At 41.4% G+C, this 13555-nt stretch overlaps 1 protein-coding gene across 1 annotated transcript; it reads left to right on the top strand.

Moving 5' to 3' along the window:
- Nucleotides 1–12255: 12255 nt before the first annotated feature.
- LOC114686467 (olfactory receptor 2T29-like) lies at nt 12256–13212 on the top strand. The gene has a single exon (XM_028861142.1). The coding sequence runs from the start codon at nt 12256–12258 to the stop codon at nt 13210–13212; it is 957 nt and encodes a 318-aa protein (XP_028716975.1).
- The last annotated feature ends 343 nt before the right edge of the window (nt 13213–13555 follow it).

Below are 13555 nucleotides of genomic sequence, written 5' to 3'. Positions count from 1 at the left end.
GCTGTGATTCAGACCCCACTCCCTCTCTCTGTTCTGGTCTCTCTTCACCCTCCCCCCACCATCTTTCTCTCTCTCTTTGCATGTATTCCTTCCCCAGGCCTGGTTCTCTTAAATCCCCCCACACACACACCTCTTTTTCTCCTAATAAAACCCTGATACTGATACTTGGTTTTGTCATGACCATGACCTTTCTGTGCAGTAACCAGCACCAGTAGCCAGTGCTGCTTATCATTCTTATACCTAGGCCCCAGGGGCACATTCTGTGCTCCTTCCCCAAGTCATTTGAGTGCCAGGGACTGGCCAGCTGTCTCTTTCCCCACCCCCTCACCAAGAACACAGCCCCCTGTGGCACCAGTGACCACCAGAATCATAAGCCCACCCTGCACCAACTTGGAACAGGTAAGACCCTATCTCCAGATTGGGCAGACCAGGTCCCTAGCCCCTGTGCCCCAGAAGTACATTTCATTCCCCTCCCCAGTGACCTGCCAGCTGCCTCCTCCCCTATTCTCTCACCAAGAAAACAGGTCCCACCCTGCACTGATTAGGAATAGCTGCTCCTTGAGACAGAGCCCACTGATGCCCATCAGACTAAGATCTGCTCACTAGGAAAAAGAATCCACCAGCACTGATTGGACCAAGAGTCCAGATTAGACCAAGAGCTCCCATTAGACCAAGAATATCAATTGGACCAAAAGAGGCTCCCTCAGACACAGACACCACTTGCATGGAGTGGAGGAAGAGATGGGTAGACGCCAGTGAAAAAATACAGTCAACAACATGAAGACCAATATGGCACCATCAGAACCTAATGGTGCTACATCAGGAAGACCTGAACATCCCAAAGCAGAAGAAGCAGAAGAAATTGACCTTAAAATGACTTTAAGAAGATGATAGAGGCCTTTAAAGAGGAAATGAAAGTTTCCCTTAAAGAATTCAAAGAAAAGACAAACAAAACTGGAAGAAATCAATAAATCCCTTAAAGAAAGCCAAGAAAAAGCAATAAACAGGTGAATGAAACAGTACAAGATTTGATAACTGAAATAGAGGCAATAAAGAAGACACAAACTGAGGGAGTGCTGGAAGTGGGAAATCTGAGTAAATGAACAGGAACTACAGATGCAAGCATCACCAACAGAATGGAAGAGATGGAAGAAAGGATCTCTGGCATTGAAGATACAATAGATGAAATAGATTCATCAGTCAAAGAAAACACTAAAGCCAAAAAGTCATACCACAAAACATCCAGGAAAATTGGAACACCATGAAAAGACCAAACCTAATAATAATGGGGATAGAAGAAGGATAAAAATACCAACTCAAAGGGGCAGAAAATATATTCAACAAAACCATAGAAGAAAACTTTCCCAACCTAAAGAAGTAAATGCCTGTGAGGGTACAAAAGCTTATAGAACACCAAATAGACTGGATCCCCAGCCAAAAAAAGTTCCCTTGCCACATAATAAACCACTAAACATACAGAATAAAGTAAAATATTAAGAGCTGCAAAGGAAAAAGGTCAAGTAACATAAAAACCCATCAGAATAACACCTGACTTCTCAATGGAGACACTGAAAGCCAGAAGGTCCTGGCAGATGTTATGCAGACTAAGAGACCATGGATGCCAACCCAGACTATTATATCCAGCAAAACTCTCAATCACCATTGGCGGAGTAAACAAAATATCCAAGATAAACCAGATTTAAAAAATACCTATCCATAAATCCAGCCCTACAGAAAGCACTAGAAGTAAAAATCCATCCTAAGAAAGTTAGATACAACCATGAAAACACAGGCAATAGATAATCCTACACACAAATACACCACAGAAGGACAACACAACACACAACAAAAAATAACAGGCATTAACAATCACTGGTCATTAATATCCATTAATATCAATGGTCTCAATTCGCCTATAAAAAGACACAGGCTGACAGAATGGATACAAAAGCAGGATCCATCCTTCTGCTGCATACAAGAAACACCTCAACTTTAAAGACAGACACTACCTCAGAGTAAAAGGCTGGGAAAAGTCTTTCCAATCAAATGGACTTAAGAAGCAAGCTGGTGTAGCTATCCTAATATCTAATAAAATGGACTTCAAACTAAAATCAATTGAAAGAGATTGGGAAGGACATTACATACTTATCACAGGGAAAATCCACCAAGATGAAGTCTCAATTCTGAACATTTATGCCCCAAATACAAGGGCACCTACATTTGTAAAAGAAACATTACTAAAGTTTAAAATGCACATCAAACCCCACACACCAGTAGTGGGAGATTTCAACACCCCACTCTCACCACTGGATAGATCTGCCAGACTGAAACATAACAGAGAAATAAGGGACCTAACAGAAGTTATGACTCAAATGGACTTACTAGATATCTACAGACCATTCCACCCTAACATAAAAGAATATACCTTCTTCTAAGCACCCCATGGAACCTTCCCTAAAATTGTCCACAAGCTCTGTCACAGAGCAAATTTTAACAGATACAAAAAAAATTGGAATAACCTCCTGTATTTTATCAGACCACCATGGCTTAAAGTTAGATTTCAACAACAACAAAAATTACAGAAAGCCTACAATCTCATGGAAACTGAGTAATGCCCAACTGAATCACCAATAGGTCAGGGAAGAAATAAAGAAAGAAATTAAAGATTTCCTAGAATTCAATTAAAATGAAAGTACAACATACCCAAAATTATGGGACACTATGAAATCAGTGCTAAGAGGAAAATTCACGGCACTAAATGCCCACATAAAAAAGATGGAGAAATCTCACACTAGCAACCTAACAGCACACCTGAAAACTCTAGAAGAGAAAGAAGCAAACTCACCCAGGATGAGTCAACCCCAGGAAATAATCAAATTGAGGGCTCAAATTGATAAAATAGAAACAAAGAGAACAATACAAAGAATCAATGAAACAAAGAGTTGGTTCTTTGAAAAAATCAACAAGATATACAAGCCCTTATCCAAATTAAACAAAAGGCAGAGAAAGAGTATCCAAATCAACAAAATCAGAAATGAAAAGAGACATATTACAACAGACAATGAGGAAATCCAGGAATCATCTGGTCATATTTCAAAAAATTGTACTCCACATAATTGGAAAATCTGAAAGAAATGGACAATTTTCTGGATAGCTAACACATACAAAAGTTAAATCAAGACCAGATAAACTATTTAAATAGACCAATAACCCCTAAGGAAATAGAGACAGTCATTAAAAGTCTCCCAATCAAAAAGAACCCAGTACCAGATTGTTTCAGCACAGAATTCTACCAGATTTTCAAAGAAAAACTAACACCAATACTCTTCAAACTGTTCCACATGATAGAAACAGAAGGAACATTGCCAAACTCTATTTATGAGGCTACAATTACCCTGATACCCAAACCACACAAAGATGCAACAAAGAAAGAGAATCACAGACCAATCTCCCTCATGAACATAGATGCAAAAATACTCAATAAAATATTGGCAATCTGAATCCAAGAACACATCAAAAAAATTATCCACCATGATCAAGTAGGCATCATCCCAGGGAAGCAAGGATGGTTCAACATATGAAAATCTTTCAATGTAATACACCACATAAACAAACTGGAAAAAAAACCACATTTTCATCTCATTAGATACTGAAAAAGCCTTTGACAAAATCCAACGCCCCTTTATGATAAAGTTCCTAGAGAGATCAGGAATACAAGGAACATACCTAAACATAATAAAGGTAATTTACAGCAAGCTGACAGCCAACATCAAATTAAATGGAGAAAAACTCAAAGCAACTCCACTAAAATCAGGAACAAGACAATGCTGTCCACTCTCCCCATATTTATTCAATATAGTACTTGAAGTTCTGGCTAAAGCATTAAGAAAACAAAAGAAGTTCAAAAGGATAGAAATTGGAAAGGAAGAATTCAAAGTTTCACTATTTGCAAATGATATGATAGTATACATAAGTGACCCCCAAAATTCTACCAGGGAACTCCTACAGCTGATAAACTCATTCAGTAATGTGTCTGGATACAAGATTAACTCAAAAAAAATCAGTAGCCCTCCTATATACAAATGATAAAAGGGCTGAGAAAGAAATCAGAGAAACATCACTCACTACAATAGCCACAAATAATATAAAATACCTTGGAGTAACTCTAACTAAGCAAGTGAAGAACCTGTTTGATAAGAACTTTAAGTCTCTGAAGAAAGAAATTAAAAAAGATATCAGAAAATAGAAAGACTCCCATGTTCATGGACAGGTAGGATTAACACAGTAAAAATGGGAATCTTACCAAAAGCAATCTACAGATTCAATGCAATCCCCATCAAAATCCCAACACAATTCTTCACAGACTTGGAAAGAACAATACTCAACTTCATATGGGAAAAAAACCCAGGATAGCTAAAAGAATCTGGTATAATGATGCAACCTCTGGAGGCGTCATGATCCCTCACTTCAAGCTCTACTATACAGCTACAGTAATAAAAATAGCTTGGTACTGGCATAAAACTGACATGTGGACCAATGGAATTGAATTGAAGACCCTGACATTAATCCGTACACATATGAACATCTGATTTTTGACAAAGAATCCAAAACTGTACCATGGAAAAAAGAAAGAATCTTCAACAAATGGTGCTTGCTTAACTGGATGTCAGCATGTAGAAGATTGCAAATAGAGCCATATCTATTGCCATGTACAAAACTCAAGTTCAAGTGGATCAAGACCTCAACATAAATCCAGTTACACTGAACCTGGTAGAAGAGAACGTAGGAAGTAGTCTTGAATGCATTGGCACTGGAGATCACTTCCTGAATATAATACCAGTAGCACAGACTCTGAGAGCAACAATTAATAAATGGGACCTCTTGAAACTGAGAAGCTTTTGTAGGGCAAAGGACATAGTCAATAAGACAAAATGACAGCCTACAAAATAGGAAAAGATCTTTACCAACCCCACATCTGACCGAAGGATAGTCTCCAGGATATATAAAGAACTCGAGAAACTAGACATCAAAATACCTAACAATCTAATTTTTAAAAATGGGCTACAGTGCTAAACAGAGAATTCTCAACAGAAGAATCTCAAATGGCTGAAAGACATTTAAGGAATTGCTCAAAATCCTTAGTTATCAGGGAAATGAAAATCAAAATGACTCTGAGATACCATCTTACACCTGTCAGAATGGCTAGGATCAAAAACACTGAAGACAGCTTATGTTGGAGACGATGTAGAGCAAGGGGAACACTTCTACACTGTTGGTGGGAATGCAAACTTTTATAGCCACTTTGGAAATCAGTATGGCAGTTTCTCAGAAAATTGGAAATCAATCTTCCTCAAGACCCAGCTATACCACTCTTGGGCATATACCCAAGTAATGTCTATCATACCACAAGGAGACATGCTCAACTATGTTCATAGCAGCATTATTTGTAATAGCAAGAACCTGAAAACAGCCTAGATGTCCTCAGCTGAAGAATGGATACAGAAAATGTGGCACATATACACAATGGAGTACTACTCAGCAGAGAAAAACAATGACATCATGAAATTTGCAGGTAAATGGATGAAACTAGAAAATATCATCCTGAGTGATGTAACCCAAACTCAGGACAAACATGGTATGCACTGATTCATAAGTGAATACTAGATGTAAAGCAAAGGATAACCAGACGGCAACCCAGAGCTTCACGGAGGCTAGCTAGTAAGGAGGACCCTAGGCAAGACTCATGGATTACCCAGCAAAGGAGAGATAGATGAGATCTACATGAGCAAACTAGGTATGAGTGGGAGGTAACAGAGGGCAGGGAATGGGGCATGAGAACATAGGGGAATGGGAGTTTTGAGCTGGGACAGGAATAGAGTGGGAGAGCAAGGAAAGATATACCATGATAAATGAAGACATCATGGGAATAGGGAGAAACAGAGTACTAGGGAAGTTCCCACGAATCCACAAGAATGACCCTACCATAGATTACTGATAATAGTCAAGAGAGTGCCTGAATGAGCCTACTCTGGTTATCAGATGGCTGAATACCCTGTCATCATAGAGCCCTCATCCAGTGACTGAATGAAGCCAATGCAGAGATCCAAGGTTGAGGCCCAGGCCAAGCTCCAGGAGTCCAATCCATTAGAGAGGACAGGGATTCTATGAGCAAGGGACATGGAGACCATGATGGGAAAAAGTACAGGGACAACTAGGCAAACTAGTGGAAACACACGAACTGTGGACCAATAGATGTGGAGCCCCCTTGGTAATGAACTAGGCCCTCTGGATAGACAAGACAGTGGTTCACCTTGAACTGTTTAGGGGGCTCCCAGGCAGTGGGATTGGGACATGTCCCTAGTGCATGAGCTAGCTTTTTGGAGCCTGGTGCCTATGATGACACACTTTGTGCAGCCTTGGTGCAGGGAGGGGGCTTGGACCTGCCTCAGTTGAATGTACCAGGCTCTGCTGACTCCCCATGGGAAATCTTGCCTTGGAAGAGGTGGGAATGGGGGGAAGGATTGTGGGCAAAGCTGGAGGGCAGGAGGAGGGAGGATAGGGGAATCTGTAGTTGGTATGTAAAATGAATAGAAAATCTGTAATAGAAAAATAAGAGATAGTAAAGGTATTATAAAAAATAAGCCACAAAAAGTTGGATATTACACAGAAAAGCAAACAAACAAAAAAAAAAAGTCCTTTGCTAACAAACAGGTCCAGTTAGGCAAAGCCTGATCACCCTGCAGCTGGAAAATGCTAAAATTTCATCTGTCTCTGTGTGTCTTCTTTCCATGGACCCTCCTGAACCCACACCTGATATACAACTATGTGACACTGGGGAGCCTCAGTAAAGCCATGAGATGCTTACAACACTTTGAACATGAAGGAAGAAAGACTTCCTAGCAAACTCTCTTCAGAAGGAGGCAGGTGAGATGCACAGGCAGGGGCAGCACTTTTCCCATTGCCAGGGCATCACGAGGAACAACAGTCAGTTCTGTGTATTTGTGCTCAGATCATACTGTGCATAAGCTTCCTTTATTTTCATGAACTATTTTTATTGCATTCTATGACAAATCCACTGTGTGGCATGGGTTCATAACTTTTAATTACATAGGATTTGATTGTTTGATGACACTGGTATTTTCATTTTCTCTCTCCAACAAAGGTCCTCATGAATCAGTTTCCAAGACTTAAAAAAGCCTTCACATTTATTTCAATGTGAAGAGAAATTCACACAGGACCTTGGTCATACAGGAGTGATGATCTGTAGGGCAGGCAGGTGACATTGGGGAGGAATGTTGTCACTTTGGTATGTGTCCCTTGATGTACATTAGATGCCTGACTGTCTAATCTACTGGCCACACCCTGACACCATGCACACCTAAGACATCTGTGTCCTAACAGTGCTGAGTCAGCTGCTTTGGGGGTTGGACACCGCCTGGAGGTCCACAGAGCCTCTGTCACCTACAGTTGATGCAGATGGCCCAGACCAGCAGCAACAGGGAAAGACCCCTTTCTTTCCCCTCCCCTGCTGAAGTCCACTCAGGACCTGAAGTCAAACCAAGTGTGGAAGGAGTCAAGACCCTGCTCCATCTGCAGGTTAAAGCCCCGGGAACATGGGACGGCTGAGCTCAGGAGTGTGGCCTGATGAGCAGAGGACACTGTGTGACCAGAGGATGGAATGGAACACTATCATGACATGGAAACTGGATCAGAAAACTTTAGCACTCAGAAAAAGTACAGAGCAATTTGGCTGCAGGGTCAAGAGTGTTGAGGTGGATCCATCTTCTTCCCTGTTGTGCATCGTCAACTACACAGTTTACACTTCACAGATGTGTGCAGTTTAAGGCAAGGAGTCACTCTCTAAAGTGTGACTTTTGTCCCACAGTGGAAATATAAATATTCTCATTTTCATCTAAGCCATTTGTATCTGTAGATCATTCTATAATTTTCAGGTCACTTTTTTTTATGGTTTTTCAAGACAGGGTTTCTCTGTGTAGCTTTGCGCCTTTCCTGGAACTCACTTGGTAGCCCAGGCTGGCCTCGAACTCACAGAGATCTGCCTGTCTCTGCCTCCCGAGTGCTGGGATTAAAGGCGTGTGGCACCACCGCCCATCTTCAGGTCACTTTTTAAAGCGAAACAAACTGAACTGAACATTGAACAGAACGCAGTTCCAATGAATATGGCTTCTGACTGACAGCAGAAGACAGCCATGACATGATGGGAAGAACACAAAATGGCACATGAGGGATGGGGCCTCAGGGTCGGTCTGTGACATACTAGTAAGGGAAACTGAACTCAAGCTTTGGACTCCACACTTATAAAGATAACAGGTTACAAAAACTACTGACAGTTTATATGAACAGATAGAGACAGAGACAGAAACAAAGAGAGAATGGGAGGGAATAGAATTCTGCATAGTGAACAAGGGCCTGAACATACAATAACTAACTCATGTTGGACCAGATTACTCTTTATGATGATAATAGTCCAGGCTATGGTCAATAATGGCTATGACTTTCTACTTTAACAAAACTGAAGGGTAAATGAGCCTGTGGCAGAGGTTTATGTCACCATCCCTGGCTCACTTAGTTACATTCTTCCTTAAAGTGCCACAGGGGAGTTATTAACACAATCTTTATCCAGGAATGAGCAGGGTCCAGCCAAGGATGATGTCCCTTGCCTCCTGTTCCTTCTGCACTTAACCAGCTACTGTCCCTTGGCTTCTATGACCAGGCTGCAGCTGCATCTGATGGTGAGTGGACCTGACAGGAGAGAATGCCCAGTTTGGGTGGACCTAGACAGTCTGTTTGTTCTTCAGGAGGTTTGTTTTATCATTTATTGTCTCATTTTTATGTGAAAGAAAAATATTCTGCCTTCTTTTCTCTCATTTCTGGTGTATTGAGACAGGGTTTCTCTGTGTAGCACTGGCTGTCCAGAACTTGCTTTTTAAACTAGGCTGCCTTTGAACTGAGAGATCTACCAGCCTCTGCCTCCCTATTGCTGGATTAAAGGAATGCACTACCACACCCAGCATCTTCCTGAAGCTTCCCTTTAGCGATTCTTACTGAGATTTTTTTCTAAGTTACCAATGAAGGAATATGTGTTAAACACACACACACACACACACACACACACACACACACACACACACACACACAGCAAACTTGCCTTGATTTCATTGCTGACTACCTACGCCAGTCTCACAAGTGATAAGATTATAGTAGGCATCTGCCAACACCCCACCCTTCCCTCTGAATTTTTGGTGTTTGTATTACAATCCATTAGTTTTCCAAAATTTTCTTTTTTGATGTTTATTTAACTTTAATTGTGGGTGTTAACTGGGCGTTAAATAATGTCAAGAATTCTTAATTTTATTCATGTCTCATAAAAACAGATTGTGGGTGATCTAAACACAAACTATACATTTTCCTAGGGAAATGGTGTTTCCCATAGAACCCACGCAGGTACCCACTCTGTGCCTACTCATAGGTTAAGCATTCATGTTGTGCGTTTTTGTGTGATGTGAGGCACATGCCCTGAGACCCTGAGCTTCTCTACTGTAAGGAGAAAACATGGTGACTCCTGTGGAAACACAGGGTGGTTCAGGGATGCTGCTGGCTGGGGAGGATGCTTTGTCATTTCTCTGCCTTCACCGTGAGTAATACCCAGTGTTAACATGCACCAAGCTCTTCACATGAAATCAAACTCACAGAATGTGTAAGGGCAAGCCAGCTGCTGGTCCTGTGCATTGTGCAGACATCACCTTCCTGATCTCCCTGCTCTCTGGGTGCCTCGATGCCAGTGTTCCCCATTTAACAGAGTGTGCCACCTTCCCAGCACACCTCCTGCCCCTCACCTGCCCCTGACCTCCACTCACCCAGCAAACACTAGTCAGCAATCCTCATAGACTGTGGCAGCCTCCCTGGTCCTTGCTCTCTGTGTCCACAAATATGAATTAAGTCAGCAGGTAACCTTAAGGTGAATGAGGAAAGCTTAAATTTTAGAACATGTGTAAGTTTCCTTTCATGAATAAGACTTCTTAAGATGGAAATCCATCATTTGTCTTCCTATCTCACAGTCTATTCATCTGTCTGTATCTCTGTCCATCTCCTCCCATAGGTCTCGGGTTTTTCTGACATTTATATGAAAGCATCAAGGACCCAGCATTTTTCTCTCCTCCATCAGCAGCTTAGCAGAACATGGCCCTTTAAGGACTTCAGTTTCAGGTGTGTTTTGTGTTTTGTTTTTAGAATCCTGACAGAGATTAAAATGATCCTGAGACTTGTGATTGTTGTCTCAGCAGCTCCTCCCTTTAATTATTCCTAACATCTCAGAAAGAGAAGATTTAATTTCCTTTCTTTTTTTTTATTTGTTTGTTTGGTTTTTTTGAGACAGGGTTTCTCTATGTAGCTTTGCACCTTTCCTGGATCTCGCTCTGTAGACCATGCTAACCTGGAACTCACAAAGATCCACCTGCCTCTGCCTTCTGAGTACTGGGATTAAAGGCATGCGCCACCACTGCCCGACTTAATTTCCTTTCTATTGTTAAGAGCTATCAAAATGCAGTATCTACTATTCAGAAATAAAAAAAAAAAAAACTTTACAAATCTCCTCTCCTTGAGAAGTACCTGTGGAAGAGGCGTTCACTGAGCCTTGTCAGAAAGGCTGGCTACATTCTGTCTGCTGCTGTTTCTCACTCTGTTGTCCCTGTTTAAACCTTCAAATTTAATTCAGATATGTACTATTTTCCCAGCACAGATGGACACGTACCTTGTTTAATGCAATCAAAGTTAATGTGTCCTTGAATAGACAGACAGACAGAAAGACAAACAGACAGACAAATACACACACACACACACACACACACACACAAATATATATATATATATTTGCATCAAACATAGAGGCAGGCTGTGAGCATGGAGCCGGAGGAATATCAGGGATATGTCATGGCTGTCTTCTCTCTACTTCTCAGACTCCATGAAGAAGTGGCTGACAGTCCATAGAGATGCTGCTGCCACAGCCTGGCCTGGCAACCAGCAGTGACTGCTGAATCCTCTGCCTCCTGCTGAAGTTAGAGCCAATGGTGGACCCTGTGAGGAGATCATCTTGGAGAAGCAGAGACCAGGAAAGGGTGAGACTTCGCATTATCTCAGTTTAACCAGCATTAGAAGAGCAAGAATGTCCTATGTAATGCTCTATCTATATTTTCATATAACTATGTTTATGTGAGTGTATATTGAAAGAACATTTATCTAGCAAAATACATATGTAAGAAATTTCTTTTTATTACTATTTTTCTTTTTTATTTTTATTTCTTATTTTATACTTTAATTTAATTTTCCATATCAGTCATGGATACCCCTGTCCTCCCTCTTCACACACACCCCCACTCCCATTTGCCCACCCCCCACTCCCATCTCCTCCAGGGCAAGGACTCCCCTGGGAATTCAGCTCAGCCTGGTAGATTCAGTGGAGGCAGGTCCAGTCCCCTCCTTCCTTCACCTAGGCTGAGCAAAGTGTCCCTGCATAGGCCCGGGGCTCCAAACAGCCAGCTCATGCACTAAGGACGGGATCTGGTCCCACTGCCTGGGGGGCTCCCAAACAGTTCAGTTAATCAACTGTCTCACTTATCCAGGGGGCCTGATCCAGTTGGGGGCATCTCAGCTATTGGTTCATAGTTCATGTGTTTCCACTAGTTTGGCTATTTGTCCCAGTGCTTTTTCCAATCACGGATGGAGACTATGCATTTTTCAATTATAATCTTGTACCATATTACTTTAAAATCCACATTATTTGATGAATATGAAAATGGAGAGTGCGTCTCATAATGTGTTAATATTAAAAGCAAATTCAAAATGATTCTTAAGAAAAACTTTATTCATTAATTTTCTTAATGTGTTTTCTTATTTACTTTTGATTTTAATTGGTTTGTTTGTTTTTTTTTTGTTTTGGTCAGTGATTCACTTTTTTTGTTAGTAGCAAAAAATTACACTGAAAATTTCAAGAACTTTTTGATAGAGGACAATATTTTTCATCAGGAAAAAATCATGACCATGAACCATGGTATCTTAATTCTGAGTTGTAATGGCTATAAAAACAGGTGTGAATTCTTGATTTTTTTAAATGGCTTAATATATGTAGCTTATCATTCTGAGATCTTTAGGCCGAGGGCATGTTCTCAATACATTAGGCTTGTGCATATATCAGTAAGCAGTCACTAATCCCAAACAATTCTTGCCTAGGAGACACCCATGGACATCAACACCTGGATGAGCAACTACACTGGACAGTCAGATTTCACCCTGGTCGGATTCTTCAGTCAATCCAAGCAACCTGCCCTGCTTGCTATGGTCATATTTGTGGTTTTCCTGATGGCCTTGTCTGGGAATGCCCTCCTGATCCTTCTGATACACTCTGACACCCGCCTCCACACACCCATGTACTTTTTCATCAGCCAGTTGTCACTCATGGACATGATGTACATTTCTGTCACTGTGCCCAAGATGCTCATGGACCAGGTCCTTGGGAGCCACAAGATCTCAGTGGCTGCCTGTGGGATACAGATGTTCCTGTACCTGACACTAGTGGGTTCAGAATTTTTCCTTTTGGCTGCCATGTCTTATGATCGCTATGTGGCCATCTGCCATCCACTCCGTTATCCTGTCCTCATGAACCGTAGAGTGTGTCTCCTCCTGATGTCTGTCTGTTGGTTCCTGGGATCCCTGGATGGTTTCATGCTCACTCCTGTCACCATGACCTTCCCATTCTGTGGATCCCATGAGATCCATCACTTCTTCTGTGAGGTTCCTGCTGTGACAAAGCTCTCCTGTTCAGACACCCAGCTCTATGAAACTCTCATGTACCTGTGCTGTGTGCTCATGCTTCTCATACCTGTGACAGTCATATCAAGCTCCTATTCATCTATCCTCCTCACTGTTCACAGGATGAATTCAGCAGAGGGCAGAAAGAAGGCCCTGGCCACCTGCTCCTCCCACATGACTGTGGTCATCCTCTTCTATGGTGCTGCTGTCTACACCTACATGCTCCCTGCCTCCTTCCACACCCCTGAGAAGGACATGGTGGTGTCTGTGTTTTACACAATACTCACCCCTATGCTGAACCCACTGATCTACAGTCTGAGGAATAAGAATGTCACAGAGGCCCTAAAGAAACTGTTTGGTGTGGAACCCTCTTTTAAGAAACAGTAAAGTAAGTAATTTAGAATGGACAGTTTCTTCTCCTTGTCTCTGCACATCTGTTGATAGGTCTCATTCTGATGTTATTCCTCATCCATCATGTCTGATTGCATAGTCAGCCCCTTTGAAGAATTCTTTCTCTATTCTGAAAATTTCCTCATTGATATACTTCTTGTACATTTAACATTTTCATTTGCATCCTTTCAATGTTACGTTTTATGAATTGATAGTGGCTGTTTAATTTTGTTTAACAACAGTCTTATCATTCCAAAGGTATATTATATTGAGAAACAAATGGTCCTGAGATGCTCAACTGATAAAAGATAGAGTAAGTTGAAAGAAGAGTGGTTACCAA

This window comes from Peromyscus leucopus, chromosome 8b (genome assembly GCF_004664715.2).
Source record: "Peromyscus leucopus breed LL Stock chromosome 8b, UCI_PerLeu_2.1, whole genome shotgun sequence".
Lineage (NCBI taxonomy): Eukaryota > Metazoa > Chordata > Mammalia > Rodentia > Cricetidae > Peromyscus > Peromyscus leucopus.
This window is presented reverse-complemented; position numbering and strand designations above follow the sequence as displayed.